Below are 23,886 nucleotides of genomic sequence, written 5' to 3' on the forward strand. Positions count from 1 at the left end.
ATTGCTTCATTGCTGAATGCCCCTGCAGAAAATAAAAAGAGGAAGGAAGATACTTTCGGGAATTTGTTCTGTCTTAGTTGGAGCATGCTCAAAATGGTTTTCAAGAGCTGTGCTACCAGAAATATACATCAGGTCATTTTTAAGCAGACTCTGGCAACTTGAATAATTCTTGAAAATTGCTTGAAAGAACAGTGCAGTCAGTACAACATTTGTTGTGGAAGGAATGTGCACACAAGGGTTATGGGTGCTCTTTTTGACCGCCTTCTTAATTAAGATAGTGTGGCAATATTCCTTTATATAACACCAGGGTGAAGGAGAAAGTATTAGTACACTTTCCTGGCCCTCAGTGTTGCTATTGCAGTAGGAAAAGAGAACATCTTACCTTAAGAATGCTCTCTTTTTATTTCCAAGAGGAAATTTATATTAATTCTCCTTATGAAACTTAGTTTAAAGTGTCATTAAAGGTTATAAATCTAACCATTCTTGGAAGTCAGATGATGCTTAGAAAATTAATATGTGGCAATACAGTTTTGCTAACATGGAGGGGTGATAAAGAAATTGTAGTACTAAAGTTTATGAGCCAGCCTGATAATGTGGGTATGTTTTTGATCAAGGTAAAACAGGGTGGAATTCTCTGTCTGCCTCTGAAGACTAAGGAATGACACACACAAACTTGGGATCCATGCTGGGGATCAAACCCATGGAGATGACAACACATAATAGAAACCTGGGGCAAAAACATGATGTGCTTCAAACAATTTTGGGCAGTGATTTGGGGGGGGGGATGAGGTGTTGGTACTCAATAGCCTGATAAAGGATTAGTAGGGCAACAAAAGAAGTGCCTTTTAAAAAACAATTACATACATATACAAGTGAAGTTGCTTGCTTGTGTGTGAACACAGTATTAAGGCACAGAGGGTACGTGAGCCTAGGAAAGGTTTTGAAAATAAATCAAACTGTGCAGTATGATTATTAGATCGAAAAAAGTGCCCCATAGTACAAAAAAGTCAACAGTTCCTCCAAAAGAGAAAATCATTGCTCCAGTTTATTGAAATGAGCATGTGTGAACTCAAAGCATGTCCAAATGAAGTGATTCCAGTAGTTAGTGGATGTAAGTTTCCACAACTGCATGACTCCCTGCCTATACCCCCACTCCTGTCCCCTGTACAATCCTGCTTCAGTGTTTGGGATTTGTGGCTACAGCCTTTGAGATTTCTCCAGCAAAGGTACCAAATGAGGAAGGAAAATCTGTACAAGTATGGAATATGTCAGTTAACAGAATTGCATTGTTATTCAGTCTACGCTGCTGGAGAGACAATGAAAATGAGAGACATCTTAAGCATATTTTACTTAAATGCACAAAGACATGAGGCATGGACAAAGTGGGTTTAATTTTTTTAAAAAACCCAACCCACAGGTATAAAATTTTCCATTTTTAAAATGCAGTTCACCATTCCCATTCTGTCAGCTGTGGTCGATAGGATGGTGCAGGCGGGGGTGGGGTGCACACCTGACTTCCCAACACAAAGCATCATTGCCACTTACCAAGGGGGGAGGGGCAAGGCGCTGGGAGCTCCGCATGGTGTGGCACAGTGCCCACACGGTGCTGAGCATCCTGCACCTCACTCTTCCTCCTCTTGGTCAGCGGCAGCAATGCACGGCGTTGGGACACCAGGAATGCATCACTGTCCTGCCTGAGAAACCCTGCTAACCCCGGCTGCCTTCGGCCCAGCTTGGTCCAGTGCAGTATTTTGCCTCAACAAATAGAAACATATTTTTTTTAATGGAAAGAGTCGCTTTCTACATGTTAAAATGCATCATACAATAACATTCTGACCCTATATCCATCACAAGAGGCTTCAAGCACCTCAAAACAAAGCTCAACATTTTCTGGGGGGGTGGGGAAAAGATTAAAATATCCCATCCCGATAAAAACTATATTAATACAGGAGAAGTTTAAATAAGTGTCAATGAAACTACAGTATAATCAAATTTGCAGAAACTTAGTAATGTTTGAAATGGGAAAGACAAGCACCTATATGTAAACAGCTCTGATGTGGTAGCCACTTTCAAATGGCACTATATGGAGGTTGCCTCTACTAAGTAAACCATTTACTTGAGTGTTACCTCCTTTATGCCCCCTTTTCTTCCAACCACCATTTAGATTATAGATTATAAAGGATTTTGGAGCATAAGCTATTTTTGTTTACTTATTTTACCCTGTGAATCATTGAATACAGTGATAGCATGACACAAATAAATCAAATAATAATGATAATACCAGCAGCATGGAACACCTAAAATAATCTGAATGAGATAATTATCTGATGAGATTATTTGATGAGATAATCTGATTTTTTTAAAAAATACAATTTTTGACAAATTTTGCAGATGCATACCACTCTAGTCTCCATAGGAATGTAACATTTTTGAAATGCCCATTCAACTCATTGTTCATCCACATTTTGGGGGATGGAAGAGTTTTTGAATTGTTCTCTGCTCATTTCTCACCAAATTACTGGGAAACTTAAATATCTAAAAATAATTTCCATGCCGTTGCTGAAATTACAATTGGCCAAAGAAAGAAATAACTTCATCATCTCATCTAGTTTGGCCCAGAGAACCAGACCTAAATTCCTGACCTACAGAGAAGAATAGATTATGGCAAATTTATCTATATCAATTTTGCTAAATGTTCCTAAAAGAAGTTTACACTCTTAGGCACAGGACTGTCAGTTACACAGAATCATTTCTTACTAAGTGAAATTAGTATGCATACTCAAACTACCATGCTAATAGGACATTTCAATGGAGTGGAAATAGTCTTACCTAATATGAAGGCCACAACGTAGTTTGAAATCTGTCCCATGCCAACTAGAACAAAAAGAACTGTGAACATTTCCCAGCTGGTTGAGAAGATCTGCAGGAAGCTGAAACCTGTCTGCACAGCCATAGTTGCAAATAGAATAGACTTTCTGCCAAACCTTTGGAGGAAAAGAACAAAAAACAAACAAGCAAGACTGTAAATGAATCCACAATATTGTTATTGCCGCGTTCTAGAGAAAGCAAAGAAACCTAGCAGGTTGATTTAACTTAAGACTCAAGGAGCAGACCTTTCTCCTGCAGAGAGGGGCTGGAACATTGAGTTTACCTTTTGAAAGTTTAGATATTGGCAATATTCACCCAACGTTGCACGACTGTTCATTATTTTTCACTAGAACACAGACTTGTGACATTTGATGAGCCCCACTCTTCAAAAATGAAAACAGTACCCTAGTACAGAGATGGGCCATAGAGTCAAATTGAATTCCCTGGGCTCCTTTGTCTGGCCATGGGGACTCAACCCAGGCCACACACCTTCCCCAGCCACACACCTTCCCCAGCCACACCCTTCAATGGTCCTGCTTTATAGCAAGGCTTCCCAAACTTGGCCCTCCAGCTGTTGTTGGACTACAACTCCCACCATCCCTAGCTAGCAGGACCAGTGGTCAAAGATGTTGGGAATTGTAGTCCAAAAACAGCTAGAGATCCAAATTTGGGAAACCCTACTTTACAGGAACTTTTGAGGGTTATTTCCTGGCTGGAGTGTGCCCCTGAACTCCAATAATGCTTTTTGCTTGCATGGATGCAAGATAGAGTAGGGCATGCGAGTGTGTGGAAAAACTCTACTATTATATGCAAAGGTAAAATTTACATGTTGCCCACTTTTGCTTCTGGTCCTGCCCACCATGGGTGTGTCCCCCCTGGAAGGATGCCAAGGATTAACCAACAACTCACAAAAATGTGGCAAGCTTTTGAGTTTCCCAGAACTCTGCATCAGGCAAGATGTTATAAAAAGCAGGGAGTTAGCAGAATCTTTTTTTTGGGGGGGGAGTACAAAAATTAGGGAGGGTTGCGCCCATGGGGTCAGTTTGTAATAATGATGATGATGATGATGTAGACTATTCTTTGAACTCAAATTAATAAAGCTTGACTACCACCAATTTGTCCTGTGCATTCTCTAATTGCAAATTAAAATGGCAATTAACTCATTATGTACATCACACCAAGAGGCAGCACAGCTACAGGTACCTTTGCTTTAAACCATTGAAATTATGTAAATATTGTTGGACAAAATTCTGGGGTTTTCTGTATTCTGTCTAATCGGAGTGATGCTTAGTAAAGAGAAGCAAGATATAACCAGATAACAAGTATTTTAAGTATCAGCTGATGTCACAATAATTTTACAATTGATAAAGTTAAATAATCTGGATTTGCCTTTCTTAGCAGATGAACACATGGTGGCAGCATGTCATTTTCATTATCTCCTGATGAGAGATGAAAATCTACAGCCATGGAACATCCGGTGGCAAGCACAGGATGAATTTTGCGTTATTGATTAGAACATGGTGACATATTTATGCCATGAATGAATTTGTTGGGGGTTTTAATAGAAATGACAGAAAGCAAAGATTGCCTTTGTCCAGCAACTCAAGGAGCAAACTACATGCAAATACATGTATTGCACTAACTTTGTTTTTAAATGAAATAGCCTCTGGGGAGTATCTCTGAAGTTCCAGATGCAATATTTGCCCTTGTAAATGTGCCTGTGGAACCCACCAGGGAACAGTATTGCGGGGGGGGGGGGAGAGATTAAGCAAACAAAAAAATTCCAGTAAAACAAGGGTTCAGCACACACTTCCTTTTACTTATGTTCTCAAGATCATAGCCTCTCAAGGCAACATGTCCAGAATATTAGCATTCACAATAATTAATTACTTGCCCTTCTTTCTAAGATCCCAGCTCTGGTTACAACAATTAAAACAGAATATTAGAAGAGTTGAAAACAACTTACAATCACAGAAATAACAATAGCATTTTGCTGCCCAAATTGTAACACTGATTGTGAAAACCTTGCAGCAATGGTTTACCACAATCCTTTTTCTTTTATCTTCATCCTGGCTCGGGTGTATTTTTATTTCCTTTTCCTGTGTTACACTCGTACTCACAGTGTCCTTTTACAGAAGTGAAAATTAATCTGAAAGTACTGGCATAAACAGGTTGCATAATATTATTATTATTTACTTTTTGTAGGCAAGAATGAATACCCATATACAGCATGGTACACTCAGTCTCCCTCTCTCCCTCATATGCATGTGTAAGACTTATAAAGTGCTTTGAGGTTTTCTACAATCAAGTGGTGTATAAATTTTATTAAATACGGCAAATAAATAAGATGTAGCAGTCAAGGAAGTATGTGTCTTTCTTTTTTAACTGAGGCATGCCTAAAATAGACTAGAAAGTAAAGGGGAAATTCACACTGAGCATGGCACACTATTTGAAGCCTGCTACGTACGTCTAATTTTGGTTCAGAGCTGGAATTGAAAATACCAAACATGATCCTGCTCCCTCAAAAATGCAGGGCGAAAATCCTAGGGCAGCCAGCTGACTGTGTACTTTACCTGTCTGAGAGCTGTCCTGATACAAAGGATCCAAGCAGCACACCCACAAAGAACAATGATGTAGTTAAGGGGGTTTTCCAGTCATCATCACACACCAGATTCCACTGCAAGAGAAACACAACAAAGCAAATCCCATGTCATTAAGGCATAAACTTAGTTTAAATTGGTCACTAACTATATGGATTAGCAGTGACTAAGCAAGAAAGAAAACTTAGGGTAGTGGGGAAGCGCTCAGTAAAAATATCAGCTGAATGTGCTCCTGCTGAGAAAAAGCCAAATCCCAGGCTAGAGTGTACAGGCCTCTCTCTCTCTCTCTCTCTCTCTCTCTCTCTCTCTCTCTCTCTCTCACACACACACACACACACACACACACACACAGACACACACACACACACTACTGATGAGCATCCCCATCACTCACAACCACATTTACCATGAAATAAATAAATAGCCCTTCATTCTCTTGGGGCTGCTGCCCAAGCGAGGGAAGGCTGCCTTTGATCAACCAGCGGAATGGGGTGGGTGGTGCCTTCTCCCCCCCTCTGCTGCGTTTGCACCCCCATTCTGACACCAGTTCTGCTGGGTGCCCTTCTTGGCCCTTCTGGCTCTCCGCAGGCAGGCAGGCAGGCAGGCAGGCAGACAGATTTGGGACCGGCTGGGCTGCAGCCCGTGTGAGTCTCCTCCTCTCCTCCCTGTGCAAACCACTTTATGTGATTTCACATGCAGGGGCCTGGAACAGAACCCCTGTGTAAGTGGGGGAGCACCTGTATTAGCAATGGAACTGAAAATAAAACTGGGGGTTCTATAACACTTATCTGTATCCATCCTCTTTATACCATGCATAATTTTATAAACCAGAGTTGGGGAACAAGTGGCTTTCCGGATGTCACTGTCTTTAGCCCTAACTTGTAGTTGGGGTGATGGGAGCTGTAGTCCAACAACATCTGGAAGACCACAAGTTCTGCTTTGTTGTTATAAACCCCTAGCATTTAGATGTACTTTTCTAAACTAAAAAGCCCCAAATGCTTTAGCTTTACCTAATAGTGCTCCAGGTTTCTGCTAAATTTTGGTTGCACCTTTTCCAGTTCTATAGTGCCATTTTTGAAAAAGGTTTGACCATACATGTACACAGTATTGCATAAGGGCAGTTATGATATGAACTGTTCCATTTACTATCCCAAATTGGGGAGATATTTACTAGCTTATATGGCTGTAAAGAAAGGATTTTGAAGATGTTCAGAAGCTAACCCTGAGATAGGAGGAGAAGCAAGCTCTGGAACAAATTTAGCTAGCTCCTAAGGTATTAAAAAAATTGGGAACTCATTTTCTTCTTAGTCATGGTGTACTGCAACAACCTGGGGCAAACATATCAATCCTATATAGACATAATCACCTAGGAGTAAGCCCCAGTGAAGTTAATAAGACTGACTTTTGAGTAAACATGTATAGCATTGTGCTATCATCTGATGTTGTGCTTTGCAATGTAATCTTAAGCTACCCTATGAACTCTCAACACACAAGCAAATTCACCGAAATACAGATCATTTTTGTTTACAAATATAAAATATTTTTATTACTAACACCTATACTGTACAGTCGTACCTTGGTTTTCGAACAGCTTAGTTCTCAAACGTTTTAGCTCCCAAACGCCGCAAACCCGGAAGTGACTGCTCCGGTTTGCGAACTATTTTTGGAAGCCGAACATCCGACAGGGCTTCCAATTGGATGCAGGAGCTTCCTGCAGCGAATCAGAAGCTGCACTTCCTGCAGTTCAGGTGGTACCTTACACCATCAAAACTCTCCAAAATGTATAAAAATATTTCAGACAAATGTTGGCGGTGTGGGGAAACAAAAGGAGATATGTACCATAAGTGGTGGAAATGCCGAAAAATTAAAGAGTTCTGGAACCTCATCTATGATGAGATGGAAAAGAGCTTTAAATTAACATTTGCAAAGAAGCCAGAAGCATTTCTACTTGGAATTTTAGGCAGTGATATCCCAAAAAATATAAAAGAAATCTTTTTATATGCAACAGCCGCTGCTCAGTTATTAATTGCATCAAACTGGAAAGGGGGAAAAGTACCAAGAGTAATGGAATGGCAGAATAAGTTATTAGACTATGCAGAATTGGCTCAACTGACAGATAGATTAAGGGGAAATACAAAACAATCATTCACGCAAAAATGGGATATGCTCAAGAAATACCTACAAAAATATAACAACAACATAACATCTATGGCAGCATTTGAATGACCTTGTGTAAATTAAATACTAAGCAAGGAAAAATGGTACGATATGTTATAATAAAGTACTACAAACTATAGTAAGAGTAAGGTAAGAAGTATAAGTACACTCAATGTCGTAAATGTAACTTACATCGGGAAAAGACGGGAAGTCTGTTTTCATACAATTTAGTTTATTGGATTTTTTACTTTTATTTTTGTTTAGTCAGAAATTATAAGAAAGGAGCATGTACAAATACAAGTTTAAATCAATATTTAATGGTATAATTATTTAAGTAATAATAATAATAATAATTTATTATTTGTACCCCACCCATCTGGCTGGGTTTCTCCAGCCACTCTGAGTGGCTTCCAACAAAGATGAAAGATACACTAAAATGTCACATATTAAAAACTTCCCTGAACAGGGCTGCCTTCAGATGTCTTCTGAATGTCAGGTAGATGTTTATCGCTTTGCCATCTGATGGGAGGGCGTTCCACATGGCGGGCGCCACTACCGAGAAGGCCCTCTTCCTGGTTCCCTGTAACTTGGCCTCTCGCAGTGAGGGAACCGCCAGAAGGCCCTCGGAGCTGGACCTCAGTGTCCGGGCAGAACGATGGGGGAGGAGACGCTCCTTCAGATATACTGGACCGAGGCCGTTTAGGGCTTTAAAGGTCAGCACCAACACTTTGAATTGTGCTCGGAAACATACTGGGAGCCAATGTAGGTCTTTCAAGACCGGTGTTATATGGTCTCGGCGGCCGCTCCCAATCACCAGTCTAGTTACCGCATTCTGGATTAGTTGTAGTTTCCGGGTCACCTTCAAAGGTAGCCCCACGTAGAGCGCATTGCAGTAGTCCAAGCGGGAGATAACCAGAGCATGTACCACTCTGGCGAGACAGTCTGCAGGCAGATAGGGTCTCAGCCTACGTACCAGATGGAGCTGGTAAACAGCTGCCCTGGATACAGATTTGACCTGTGCCTCCATGGACAGCTGTGAGTCCAAAATGACTCCCAGGCTGCGCACCTGGTCCTTCAGGAGCACAGTTACCCCATTCAGGACCAGGGAATCCTCCACACCTGCCCGCCTCCTGTCCCCCCAAAACAGTACTTCTGTCTTGTCAGGATTCAACCTCAATCTGTTAGCCGCCATCCATCCTCCAACCGCTTCCAGACACTCACACAGGACCTTCACCGCCTTCACTGGTTCTGATTTAAAAGAGAGGTAGAGCTGGGTATCATCCGCATACTGATGAACACCCAGCCCAAACCTCCTGATGATCTCTCCCAGCGGCTGCATGTAAATGTTGAAAAGCATGGGGGAGAGGACAGAACCCTGAGGCACCCCACAAGTGAGAGCCCAGGGGTCTGAACACTCATCCCCCCCCCACCACTTTCTGAACACGGCCCAGGAGGAAGGAGCGGAACCACTGTATGACAGTGCCCCCAGCTCCCAGCCCCTCAAGACGGTCCAGAAGGATGTTATGGTCGATGGTATCAAACGCCGCTGAGAGATCCAGCAGAACTAGGAAACAGCTCTCACCTTTGTCCCTAGCCCGCCGGAGATCATCAACCAGTGCGACCAAGGCAGTTTCAGTCCCATGATGAGGCCTGAATCCCGACTGGAAGGGATCCAAACAGTCCGCTTCTTCCAGGCGTGCCTGGAGTTGTTCAGCAACCACTCGCTCAATCACCTTGCCCAAGAATGGAAGATTTGAGACTGGGCGATAATTGGCCATCGTGGCCGCATCTAAAGATGGTTTTTTAAGAAGCGGTTTAATAACCGCCTCTTTCAGCGGGTCTGGGAAGGATCCCTCACGGAGGGAAGCATTCACCACCCCACGAAGCCCATCGCCCAGTCCTTCCCGGCTAGCTTTTATAAGCCAGGATGGGCAAGGATCCAGGAGACAGGTGGTTGGCTTCACTCGTCCAAGCAGCCTGTCCAAATCCTCGGAGGTAACAGATTGGAATTGATCCCACACAACTTGACTAGACAGGACTCTAGCACTCTCCCGCCCCGGCCCTGCTCCCATGGTGGAGTCTACTTCTTCCCGAATCTGAGCGATTTTATCTGCAAAAAACTTTGCAAAATCATTGCAGGAGATCATGTGGCCCGTACTGGGCCCCGATGTAGCAGGTGGTTCCGCTAAATTGTGAACCACCTGAAAAAGTCTCCTGCTGCTGTTTTCTGCGATGCAATAGAGGCGGCGAAGAAAGTCTTCTTCGCCGTCGCTATTGCCACTTGGTAGGCTCGACGTTGAGCTCTAACCTGTGTCCGGTCAGATTCGGAATGAGTTATCCGTCACCGGCGCTATAGCCGTCTCAACGATTGTTTCATTGCCCTCAGATCTGTGGAAAACCACGGGGCTCTCCGGGCTCCATGCAATCGGAGAGGGCGCTTCGGAGCCAAACAGTCAATAGCCCTGGTTAACTCCACATTCCAGTGGGCCACCAGGGAAGCGGCTGAAAGGCCATCAACATGGGATAAAGCATCCCCTACCACTCTCTGGAAACCATTTGGATCCATTAAGTGGCGGGGGTGGACCATCCGAATTGGTCCCACCTCCCTGCAGAGGGGATGGGTCGCAGAGAAGTCCAGTTGAACCAGGAAGTGATCTGACCATGGCACTTCTTTCGTTTCGCTTTTACTTAGTGTCAGATCACCAACATCCATAGAGGTAAACACCAGGTCCAAGGCATGGGTTGGGCCAGACTTATTCAGGGACAGCCCCATGGAGGCCATGCTTTCCACGAAGTCCCGAGCGGCCCCTTGTAAGGTCGTGTCGGCATGGATGTTAAAATCCCCTAGGACAACCAAGCTAGGTGTCTCCAGGAGAACATCCGCCACAACCTGAAGCAGCTCGGGCAGGGAATCCTTGGTGCAGCAGGGAGGTCGGTACACCAAAAGGAATCCTGTACTGCCCCTATTGCCCAACTTCCAGAACATGCACTCAGAAAACTGGGTCTTCACAATAGGACGCCTGGTGCAAACTAATGACTTCCTAAAAATCACTGCAACCCCCCCTCCCCGCCCACATGACCTGGGTTGCTGTGTGTAAGAGAAACCTGGTGGGCAAGCAGCGGCAAGGACAGGCCCATCTGCTTCATCCAACCAAGTCTCTGTTACACCTGCCAGGTCAAGTCCTCCATCCATGATCAAGTCATGGATGGCAGTGGTCTTATGAATCATTGACCTGGCATTGCACAGCAACACTTTCAGGTCATGTGGGTATCCCTTGCTGATTCTAGTATCCATCCGGTCAGGACCAGACCCGGAGGCAGGGATAGTCCTCAGACAACGACTAAAACTGCCTCCTCTGTAATGACATGGTCTGGTCTTATTGTAACTCCTCCTCCTACCCGTGATCACTGAGATCAGTTGTCCCAGTGCTTCCCCCCCCTGTGGAACATGCCCCAGCCATTTTGTGGGCTGGGGCCCACTCCCCAGCAGCCCTGACCCCTCCTCTTAAGAACAAAATAACACCTTAAAAAATAATAATAAAACAATACAAACAGAAAACAATAAAAATTACAAAAACATAAAATCAAACAAATTTCCAGGCCCAATAAACATCCATCCCACCCCCACCCACAAGGCATCCTAAACAGATCTCAATTGAAAACCAAGGTGATCTCCTGTATCCCTGTATTTACTATGTTAAAATTACAAAGCACCACTTTTCTTATCAATTTTCATCGTCTTTCTTGGTTTCAGCTTAGCTTGGATAAATTGACTGCACTCAACCCTTAACTACTTGCTTTATCTTGCAATACTGCTTTCATTTGGGTACAAATATCCAAATGCAAAATACCTGTACACACACCTCATATCGATTTTGTACACACATACACACTTTCAATTCCCCTTTTTCACAGCAATATGTCCACAAGCTGGATCTCTATTCTTGTCTGATCATCATTTCCATGTATTTCTGAGAGGCTGCAGTTTAAAAGAGATGTACCACTCGCAGCTGATATGAGGGGTACAAATGTTGTACCTTGGAATCTGTAGCCAAATGAGAAGAAATATAGCTGGGAGAGACAAAGATGTTGCTAAAACATACTAGAAGCTATATCTACGAAGTAGTTTTAAATGGTGTATGCATTTGGGTCTCCCACATTCTGTAAGCCTAGGCTCCAGTTTCCATTCTGAATATATAGTAACCTGATAAGGGATTTAAGGCAAGTCAAAAGCAGCTGTCGTATTAACCGCGTTGAAGCTCAGTATTGTGTGTTACAGCCAGAGAAAGTTATGTTTATTTAAGGCTGTACATGTACCTAAGATTGTGTATGGATGTAAATTAATAATAAAAAAATAAAAGAAATAAAAATGGCCAGGATGTAAAAAGAAGCAGCAGCAGCAGCAGCAGCTGCAGCAATGCTTTGGTTTCCAAATGTTTTGGAAGTCGAACGGACTTCCGGAATGGATTCCGTCTGACTCCCAATGTACGGCTGTATATCTGAAAGAAATGAACTCTTTATTACAATGCATTTGTCTGTGTGTACAGAGTTAATAACAGGCATTTACTGAAGATAAAATCAATACTCTGCAAATGTAGGCCAAATATTCTTCAGTTGAAAGCTGAGAAATGCCGACAGACAGCTCTGCTCCCGCAGAGCTTGGATTACAAAACTCATGCTCTGCAACATGCAGTCAATTGGCAAACAAACCAGAAGTCAAATCACTTTCAACAGAGCGTAAATTAACCTCTCATTTCTACTGTAAACTATTTAGATCTTTCATCTATTTCCAACTCATCGAGCGACGATTACTGGAAGAGGAGAAGCAGAAGAGAAAGAGATGGGGAGAGAGAGAGAGAGAGAGAGAGAGAGAGAGAGAGAGAGTATGATTGAAAGAAAATACAGTCCAGAAGCATTATCAGACTTTATTTATATTTATTATGGACTAAGATACCCAGCTTTTGGAATGAGAGGGAAATCATAGCAAAAAAAAGAAAGAAAAGAAATTAAATTATCTCACCCACTAGCTTTTACAGTGATGTTGTACAAGCATAAAAGTGTTAACTATAAAGTATTCTGTTTCAATTTGTGCTAGGAGGAAGAGGCATGTGGAGGCATTTCGGAGGGGGGGGGAAGATATGGTACCAAGTGTTAAACGTAAAGGTAAAGGACCCCTGACAGTTAAGTCCAGTCGCAAACGACTCTGGGGTTGCGGTGCTCATCTCGCTTTACTGGCCGAGGGAGCCGACGTTTGTCCGCAGACAGTTTTTCTGGGTCATGTGGCCAGCATGACTAAGCCGCTTCTGGCAAAACCAGAGCAGCGCACGGAAACACTGTTTACCTTCCCGCTGGAGCTGTACCTATTTATCTACTTGCACTTTGACGTGCTTTTGAACTGATAGGTTGGCAGGAGCTGGGACTGAGCAACGGGAGCTCACCCCGTCACGCGGATTCTAACCGCCGACCTTCCGATCGGCAAGCCCTAGGCTCTGTGGTTTAGACCACAGTGCCACCCATGTCCCGTTAGGCAACTGCTATTCCTTAAACAAACTCAGGCTGAGGAGCATGCATTTGCCAGTTAAGTTTTTGTTTTTAGTCCACTTTTTCCTTTGCAAAGTATTTAAAGAAGCCTTCAAAATATAAAGTACGTCACAAAAAATAATCAAAACAAGATTAAAACAAGGCTGGGGAAAAGATGAAAATCTGTGGTTCCTTACAAGTCAATGGCCAGAGGCAGTTCTAACCAACACCATCCTATGAGATCAACATTCCAGGAAAAGGCAGAAAAGCTGCAAAACAATGGCCTCAAATCCAACTTCACAAGGTATCCCGGAAGGATACTATGGCTGATGGTATCAAAAGCTACTGATACAGGGGTATTCACAGGATTTCTTCTGGGGTGAGGGAAACTAAAACACTAAAAGGGGAAGCAGTAAAGTTTTTCCTCCAAAATGAGAATAGTGCCTGTACATCATGTATCGTATTTCAGGTTCTACATACACAAGCTTTCTCTGTTTAAGTCTGGGGATGACTATTCATGGGGGTGCAGAGGGGCCTTGTTGCTTTCCAGTGCCCTGAGAGGTCCAGCAGAATCAAAAGGTTTGCACCTCCCCTCATCCATCTCCCAGAAACAGTCATGCACCAGGGTAACCAATGTAGTTTCTGCACCAAAACTATAGATTTTATCCAATGTTAGTTCTACACATACTAGGTCCATTAATTTCAGTGGGTTTACTCTGAATATAACTTAGTTGGATAGAATCCCACCTGTTTGTCTGTCTAATACCCCATGTTTCCCCAATATAGAGCCCAAGGTGGAAGCTAGGTCTGAGTAAGACTGTAAAGGATTCCAAATACTCCCTTTTCCCATTCCAAGTGGAAAACTACGCTTTAGGTAAGTACAACTGTACTTTTAATGGGAAAACACCTGAAGCTGAACCACCACCAGCGTCATGATCCTGCATGTACATGTCTCTGTTCTCTAAGTAGATTGGTTCACATCCTCAGGGTGAACATGCTGAAAATGGTATCCATAACATGACTGGGCAGACCCCTAGAACTGATCAGCTCCAACTCTATACATATTAAAAGCCGTATCTAAACTGGAGTGGGTGTGAAGTGTGCTTTTATAAGACTAATAAAAGCTTTTGCAGACCTAGAGGCAACAGTGCTCTGATGACATGGCAGCTGGCCTCAGGAGGAAGGTTGGATTCTGGCTCCAGTGCTTGACTGTTTCTGGGAATCACAAGTGGGGACAGTGCTGCTGCGCTTAGGTCCAGCTTATGGGCTTCTCATAGGCAACTGTTGGTCACTGTGAGAACAGGATGGTACACTAGATGGGCCTCTGGCCTGATCCAGAAGCCTCTGGCCAGATCCAGCAGCGCTCTTCCTAGGTTCTCTTTGCTTCCTCAGTCCTTTAGTAAAAAAACATTTTTATTCAACAAAAAGTGATTCCAGCAGGCCAACACCAATACGCTTTGCTCAGATTTTTGTGGGGCACCATCTGCAACTATGCAGAGTGACATTTCCTTGAAGCAGCACTTGAACCGCCATCCTTCCCACTGAGTCACAGCACAGAGGCAGATGTTACTTGTTTGCATTTATTTACCATGCTCCTTTGGAATTTCCTAAAACTTGCCATTCCCATGTGTTTTTTCTCCCCTTTTACGTAATTTAATAGGCGTGCCCCAACCTAGTGAAGAAATAGAATTTTTCTAACTGAACACTAGCTTTCTACTCAAGATTTCTTGGCTTTGAGAATGTCCCTTATCATGCAATATTGGAATTTTGAAAATTAGCCAGGTGGCTGGAAGAGATGCCTACCATTGCCTAAACTGGGCGCGGGGGAGCCTGTAGCACTGTTTCTCAGAATTTTTCAAAAGAAGTTCCTTCTCTCCTTCATATTTAGAAAGCATAATGTAATTTAGATTATTATCTAGATATACATATCCGGAGGTATTATTCGGTAGTAACTGGAATTGTGTTTTTGGTTGCCCAGAGTGAAAGTCTGGGTAGTAATGTGTTTGTGTCTTCTGAAGTTGTTTAATTCCACATAGTTTGGGAGAGCTAACCAATTAAGGTGCTACCTGGATGAGAGACAAGGAGTGAGTGGTTATGTTGTTGTTTGTATGTTACTTTATTGCCCTAGATGGTGATAGGTGAATGAGCAGGTTGTTAATCATGCTTAAAAATGTCTGGGATTTTTTGCAGACCAGGCATTCTCTTTATGTCAAATGGTTGGTTGAGCATTACCTGTGTTATCAGTATGATTGGTGGGAATGCTTGAGAATGAGGCTTGTAAATGAAAGGTTGTAAAGGACGTATTTGGGAGAGGTTATAGTACCAGGTGTGTGGGAGAATGTGGTGCAACTTCTATTTTGCTTATTTTGTTTAATTGCAAATGATGCTGTATATGTGGAATTTTATTGTATTTTTGTATTCAGTTTTTATCTTCAATGTTTATATTTAAGTCGTCCGCCCCGCTAAAAACAGTGTATATGACAGTCTAGTTATTTTAATATTTTGTAATGTTCTATTTCATGCTTTAAGATAGGTTGTAAAATGTTTTGAGATTTTTTTGAAATACGTATCTGAAAATAAAGGACATTAAACAGCTACAGACGTTTAAAACTAAGAGTATGCTTCTTGGCCATTTTAACTATTCTATTCAGAGAAGAGAAAGCTTCAAGCAAACAACAGTAATTGAAGGTGGCATATAATTTCGAAAGCAGGTCAGAAGGATTATCAAGTGAAGTATCTGAAGCAAGCTCATGCTTTAAAACCACAAAGAAAGGTCACTTAACTGCCCACACAGGTTGGGCAATGTCAGATTACAAGTAAGGCACAGTTCTCCTGGCTCAACGCTTTGACCGCAGCTCTATAGCAATATAGTCAGTAAAAGTTAAATGTTACAGTACTGAAAGACACATGCTAGGCATGACTAAGGTAGATAAAGAGGTGCAGCCTGACAAAACAGAGATAACAGTGTTGTAACTGTGTTTCCTGTTGAAGCCCACTCCACACAGCCATCCGTAAACTGCATGTTCTGAAAATGAAGGCCACACATTGCTTTCCACAATATAAAATACAATGTGATTATTTTACAGTTTTTGCTTCTTTGTAGACACAATAATAAGGCTAAAGCTCTGAAGCTTCTCTTGCCTCTGACTCTTGCCTCCTGGCTGGAACTGGTCCCTACAAACCACTGTCCTGCTCTCCTGAGTCAGACTCCAGCCCCCTGCACACTCGCCAGTCCCTGACGTCTGGTATATCACAAACAAAGAACAGTCCACTTTTCAAATGCTTGCCTTAGGCTTGCATTTTACATACCACAATTAAATAAAAATTAAAATCCATTATACTTCATAGATGCTATAAGCTGGTATGAAAAATTAACTTAAAGTATACAGGCTAAAATGTGCAGCATCTTTAAACAAAACCATCTTATCTTGTTCCTTTATTTTAAAATTAAGCCAAAGGTCATCAGCACATAACAAAGACAAAATGGAACGTGAATTGTTTTGCAGTTCAGAAATTTAGCCAATACAGTAGTTAGTCCTGACTCCTGACTAATTTACAGTTTGCTGAATTTTGAGATTTTGACTTGTCTCTTGTATAACCACACTTCCAACACCACTTTAAAAGGAGCTTCAACAATGGGCAGCCCAGTATTATCTGTTCACTTCTGCTGTGGAAGAACAGTCCAATAAGGGTGACAAGAGCTATGACCTAGTTTGCCTCTATAAATTTCTCCCCAGAGTTCCCCATAGCCCTGATAAGACGCACCTAAATTTGCTATCTTCACCACCTCTGTTTCCCCCCATTACTTTTACGTTTAAAATCAAGCCAAATTGCCTCTTGCGCAGCATACTTGCATGTGCGTCATATCTGGTCCCCCAAAGCCCAAGGGTTATGGGAAGTACTGCATTGGCCTCAGGTTAGGTAAGACATTTCCTTCACCAGACACAATTAACATATTTCCAAACCCCGGACAGCTAGTCTGGTATTTCCCACTCTATGTCCTAGGCACTTAAAGGCAAATTATTCAGTCCCCTGTTGCATTCTACTACCATGTCTTATAGACTTGGGTGAATGAATTGTCTCCCAAATAGTCAAGAAGTTGACTACCCCAGTACTATCCCTTCATTGCTGCCAAGATGAGGGGCTGAAGCAGAAACACCACAGAATTTTACATTGCAACTTTGTACGTATCTCTTTTGTACTGTGGATATTTATTTGTGCAGCTGGGAAGCCATTTATTATGGAAAAATCTGGTAAAGACTTCCTGGTTTTGCATCACAATACATTTCGTCTCACCAGATGGCTAGAAGATTGGGATCAGGGTGTGCAGCATCAGCTAGGAAATACTTGCACCCAGCGTGCTACATAACTTGACACAATTAAAGAGTAGCAAAACACTAGTGCCAGCAGGAAGGGTGGAATGAGAATCCAGCCCCATTATTCTCACATTGTGACTCCTAGAGCCTTGGTATAAATAATTTATTAGCTGATGAAAAATACTTCCTTTTGGGAACTTGAAATGAAGAAAACCAATCAACTGCCTCTTAAAATAAAAGGAAAGCAGTTTATCATCTCCACTAAGAAATGCAGGAGCGTTTCAAAGCAGGCAACAGTCTTTGTAGGAAAACTCTGTGTGTGTGTGTGTGTGTGTGTGTGTGTGTGTGTGTGTTGGGGAGAACAGCAATACTGCATTGGCCTGAATATAAGCCTCCCTTTTCCCCCAAATTCCGACCATGAAAAGTTAAAGTGCGGCTTATATTCGCAACCCTGTGGTATGCAGACAGGAGCGCGGGGCAAACAGCGCCAGGACTGCGGCAAAGCAGCGCCCGCCCTGGACGTAGTATTCTGTCCTCTCCCCCAAGGCCAGGAAGGGAGAGAGGAAGAGGAAAGGGCACCGGCAACGCAGTGTGGCTCTCTCCCCCCAGTATGCAGCCAGGAGAAGCGAGGAATAGAGCAGCTTATATTTGGGTGCGGCTTATATTCGGGCCAATACAGTGCTCAAGGGGAACAGATTTCATTTTTAAAATGTTAAAATGCCTGTTTCTGTGTCTAAACCCCATGAACTATTCAAGTGTCTGTGTGTTCCTGCCTATGGTCTTTAAGGAATGTCTCCAAGTAAGGCAACAATTTACAGTGCTACCCATTAAAAGGAATGGTAAATATTTACACACACAGTTTTCAAATACTATTGTTATTTTTTAAAACCGGTGGGTGTGACACATTATGAAAATGACACATATAAGCCTTATGCAATCCAGTTTGGATTAGTATGGTAAAAACAGGAGGCCTATCTACCATTATAGACTTCTGTAGTTACCACAAGTTAAGTTTCTATAACGCACATGCTTTATTTGCTGCATTTTACTGTATTTCATTGTGATGTGAGTTTTAATTTTTTACTGCTTTTAAAGCTGTTTTCAATCACCCAGAAAATGAAGCAGCCTATAAATGGCATAATTAATTAAAATTAAATAATTATCTTTAAAGATTTTCTCTAGAAAACAGTTGTTTGTTTGTTTTTTAAAAAACCTTGCTGCTCAATTCCAACCCTTCTAGTTACTCCCTAGACCAGGGGTTGGCAAGTTTTATCTTGCCTGAGCCAGATCAGTCCGGCAGAGATCCCTCCGTGGGTCGGATCGCACGCGCGTGCCTGCGATTTCCTGCATTTGCGCATGCACAGACGCAATTTCCAGCACCGCGGAAGCGAGTCCCCATGCCGTGCTGGTTTAGCGCAGCACACAAGCAGGCGACTTGGTTCGGGGTGGTCCGTGGGCTGGTCAAACGACCTCCGCGGGCTGCTTCCAGCCCATGGGCCTTAGGTTGCTGACCCCTGCCCTAGACAGTGACCAGAGCAGGTGAGAGAGCCAATTATTTCCTCCCCATCCTCCTAGAGCCTGATTACCTGCCTGGATAGATATCTCCTTTACCCCATGGTTTTTCCCCATTTAAGTAGGCTCAGTAGCAGTAACAGTCAGTATTGTACCAGCCTCCGTCTTCTCTCAGGGTAAGAAGAGAGACAGTGGAGATGACAGAAGAAGAATAGGGGTGGGGAGAGTGTTCTGCCAGCACCCCCACCCCCTACCTTTAATATATAATCTTCGGAATTTTGCATATTGCATAGAAGAACCTTCCTGTTCTATGAACCAAAGTGCATAGCACTGATAACCAAGGAAGGAACAGATAGAGCTGAGAGACATTTCACAGGGTAGTGTACAGCACACACTTTTTCTTTGCTACTATTTATTGTTATATAAAGACCTGTGGTCATATCCATTTAGAATTTTAACAGCTAAGTTGAACTGTTGCCAGTATGATCTTAGTTCACCGTAGACTGCAGTTAATTACTTGACAGAAATGTAAGAATCTACAATTTGAGAGTTGGTGTCACTAAGGCTGTATGCCCCAGATAAACGAGTGTTACACACCGTTAAAGACCAACAGGTCATGAACCATGAAGGCTACTGCCATATAACTTGACAAACTGATTTCAGTAATTGTGTGTTACTGTGGAATATTTTACTTAATTAAAACAGTTCCAACTGCCCTAAGGTACTCCTGCTATGTTGACCATTTAAAATAATAGTCACCACATATGTGTGACATAGCTGTCACATGCTTATGTATGTATGTGACAGGTGGGGTGGTCTTTAATCCTTTGCTACTGTCATGCTCCGCTCTGATTTGGCCCTCCCTCATCCTTGCTTTTTGCTGGCAACAAGGAAGATTGTAATTGACACCTCTTTCCTACATGTTTGGTGCACCTTAAGGATATTTGTTTTTCTAAGGAAAAGTAATGAGACATTTGAATACTGCTCCATACATTTTTTCCTGCATGCAGAAAACAAGACATGCTGGTTTGGAAGGGATGTATTCTAACATGCAAGCTCTTATGAGCTCTTATGTTTGGGTTTACTACCAAACACAAGGTTAACAACACTTGAGTATGAGGGCTGCACCAATACATCGGTATGAAAACAAAAGAAGCGTTATGTTAGTCATTAACTAGGTAACGAGTTTCTGTCATTTGATTAAACATTATCACAGGGCAAAGTCTCTGGAAATTTGACATAAAACAGTGCAATTTACTAGTGTGCAAGTAGGGACTGGAATCCTATACTGAAGGACTGACCTTGGCTTTCTGCAATTATCAATCCCTCAACTTCATCATTATCCACTATGGATAGGATTCTTCCTTGCACTGGACCACCTTTTGCACTCTCTCTTCATTGCCCGTGAACTATACAATGGGATATTACTCTCTCTTCATTGCAGTCTCTCGTCATTGCCTGTGAACCGTACAATGGGATATTACTAGGAATAGGAGAGCTGCATGTGTAAGTTATTCTGAGACCACAGGGCAGGGTGCTGTGCCTCAATCATTGACCAGGGAACCAAGGGTCAATGAGAAGCTGTTGTCCCTGCCTCCCAGAAAGAACATCATAGCAAAGGGAAGACAAACCTAGTTCCATCCATCAGCCAAATGAACAATGGCAGTGAGAACTTACAAGAACTATGCAGCTAAGAACTAGCACCCAAGTTCATTTGTTTTCTTCCTCAGTTACAAAACCTTTTCCTTCTGTATCGCATATTTCAGACTAAGAAAACACACACACACTAAAACAAGAAAGTATTCAAAAATAATGAGCAAAAAGGAAGAATAATTCTCAGATACCAAAAAGATATGCTGTTTTCAGGATGTTCAGTATGCTGGCATGTTCATTATGCCTAAATCCTCAATCTTCTTGGCATCTTTGAGATGTATTTCCCCCCTTTTCATTCAGCACTTTAGATTCCAAGCCTGAGGCTAGAGGCTATCTTATTACTGGGAGCCTTTAGCTAACTAGTAGGGTACAGATATTTAAAATAAATATTCCAAGTCAGCACTTCTACACCATTCAGAATCCTCAAATGGATGCTGCTGACATAGTTTTACTGAGCAGAATGGGAGGACTGGACGGGATTAAGGCAGTACTCACAAGCCTCCTCAGTTTGCATATGGGGCCTTATGCATGTCCAGGAAGGCGAGGTTGAGAGGGAGAGTTCTGTTATGCACATGTAGAGGAACACTGCCTATATGAATAAAGGATCTACCCTAACTATTAATATGAGATTATACGTGGTTGCAAGCTGCAAGAGAAAGTTGTGCCATGAGCACTAGTTCTGAGAATAATCAGAACATATAATCTCTCTAATGTGAGAAATTTCTCTAGTAATACACTTTCCTTGTGGCATAGAAAAGACTTTAGTAGTCTATTACCCAATCTGAAGTTACTAATTAACATACCTCTTTGCTCCAGGGTGCCACAGGCCACAGCCTTGCAAAGTTTCACAAAGATAGGATCCAATATTTACATATTCCTTGGAAAACTCTGAATACACAAAAGTGAAAAACAAATTTTCTTCATTCAAAACCCTATCAAAAGGCCACAGCAGTTTTATATTCACTGCTTTTATAAAACCTAAGATGACAATGCCTTGCCAAAAAGAATGGGTCTAGAATTATGAAAGCAACCATAATACCAAGCATGTGGAACTCAAAATAGCTATTGGTTGTCATGGCAAAAGGAAATTATTCATCATTACTACATGTGTTTACCAAAACAAAAGCTGGCATTAAAATCACATCAGTGGATTATGCAGAGTGGATTATACACAGAAACAGCAGTTTGTGTTGGAACTTTATTTAGATTTATTATTAGGAAATCATTTGGCAATCAAACAGAGTTATTATTAGGAAATCTCTTGGCAATCAAAAATAAAAAAATTATTTTATGTAGTTCTCTACCCAGCAGGGGTAGGGCGCATACTTGTGATAATTCTAACCATACACTCCCAACCTAAGGATCAAACAACAACCACCCCCGCCTTTCACAAGCACATGTTCAGAGACAGAACGAAGGAAAAAGAATGTACCTCAAGACAATAGTCTATGACAGTTCAGTCAAAGACTGTACTTATAGTTACTGTATCTCAAACCAAGAAGTACAGGAGGGAAATAATAAATGCCACAGACATGGCTGGAGCATCTGAGGTGGGCCATCTTCAGGAACCAATATACACAACCTGGTCCTGGGCATGGTCCCTCTCTCTCTTGCATGTGCATACACCTACATACAAAGTAAGTTTCAATGAACTCAACAGAACCTCTGAGCTGAAATGCACCCGGCTGTAAATCTCTTGTAAATACACAGCACACAACAGTCAGAAATACCAGCGCAATACTTTTTTAAATGATTATCTTTTTTTAAAAAGAGCATGGTGAAAGTAGTTTACATACCACTGCTTTCCATGGAAAAATGCTCAACTAGTCCATTACAGAATCAATCTACATTACTATCCTTGATGACATGGGCTGCTTCTGCCAGACGGATTTCCAGCTTGGTTCACATCTTGGGATTCCCAAACATACCTTCCCTTTTTAGTCAAGTGAATTAATACACATGGCTTCAGATACTGCCAATGCCTTGTTGGTCTTTGCCTTATTAAAACAGCTGGCATGGAGCTTCTAAAACCACTCAATCCAGTGGTCCTGAAGCAGTTCTAAGTATCTAACTAGCACATATTTATTTGGGTCTATGAAAAGAAGGTAGCCATCTGTTATGGCTGCTGTTATGGCAGACCATCTCTGCATTACAAAGATGTCTGCAATCATGACATGAAGGCTGGCAACATTAACAGATTATTGTAGTGCCTGGAGACACAGGTCGTGTATCCACAGCAGTGACCATAGGAGGAATAAGAACTGGGAGGATCACAGAGAAGAAAAGCTGTGATGCATCTATAATAGCAAAACCCCAGATGCATTCATTTGCCTCACCTGAAGTAAAACATACCTCTCCTATATTGGTCTCTACAGTCTTTTGGAACCCGAATGTCCGACAGGGCTTCCGTGGCTTCTGATTGGCTGGAGGAGCTTCCTGCAGCCAATCAGAAGCCGCGATTTGCTTTTTGAACAATTTGGAATATTTCCAGAATGGATTCTGTTTGACTTCCAAGGTACAACTGTATAATGAATTGAAAAAGTATTTTTAAGATAATATTTGTAAAAAAAAACCCCAGAAGCTTTTCTTTTGGGAATAATGGGGTCAGAGCTACCTAAGCAGTATAGAAACTTATTTATGTATAGAACTACAGCTGCAAGAATGATATTTGCCCAAAAATGGAAAGAAGAAGTTCTGACAAGAGAAGAATGGTTACAGAAATCAATGGAATATGCAGAAATGGCAAAACTTACTGGAAGAATTAGAAATCAAGATAACAAACTATTAAGGATAGGCAATGGTTTATTGAAATACAAGCTGTAAACAAATTAAGATGTTAGCCGGATTATTGTAAAAACTTGCAGTTTTCAAAACATATATAATAATAGAGGAATAAAAAGAATAAGACAAGATAATTTAGGATATGCAGGGAAAGATGAAAATAACTTTAAGGAACCACAGGAAGGGCGAGGGAAGTTGAGGCTTAAAATGTTAGAGTTATTGTTGAAATGTTTTCTTTTTGGTTATAATCTAAAATTATAAATAAATAAATAAACTTTTTAAAAGTGAAATGCTATGTAATGTTATATCACACTCAGCTTTCAAAATTTCCCTCACTTTTGAAATGTATTTGCCATCTGGTATGGAGATTAGGTAGTAAAGAAGCACAAGCCTGCATCAGGCACAGCATGCTGGTGTCGGTAAGGCTACACAAGTAATTCAAATACTGCAGGAACAAGCTTAAAAAGGGAGAGGCAACA

At 41.9% G+C, this 23,886-nt stretch overlaps 1 protein-coding gene across 1 annotated transcript in view; it reads right to left on the bottom strand.

The window, feature by feature from the left end:
- The window catches only part of LOC128407855 (solute carrier family 22 member 4-like), a 53,235-nt gene that overhangs the window by 17,543 nt on the left and 11,806 nt on the right, over positions 1–23,886 (bottom strand). The window contains exons 2-3 of the mRNA XM_053376760.1: positions 5,442–5,545; positions 2,830–2,984 (exon numbers count right to left, since the gene is read on the bottom strand). Coding sequence (XP_053232735.1) covers positions 2,830–2,984; positions 5,442–5,545 — 259 coding nt within the window. The remainder of the gene's footprint in view (positions 1–2,829; positions 2,985–5,441; positions 5,546–23,886) is intronic.

Source organism: Podarcis raffonei, chromosome 2 (genome assembly GCF_027172205.1).
Source record: "Podarcis raffonei isolate rPodRaf1 chromosome 2, rPodRaf1.pri, whole genome shotgun sequence".
In the NCBI taxonomy this organism is placed as follows: domain Eukaryota; kingdom Metazoa; phylum Chordata; class Lepidosauria; order Squamata; family Lacertidae; genus Podarcis; species Podarcis raffonei.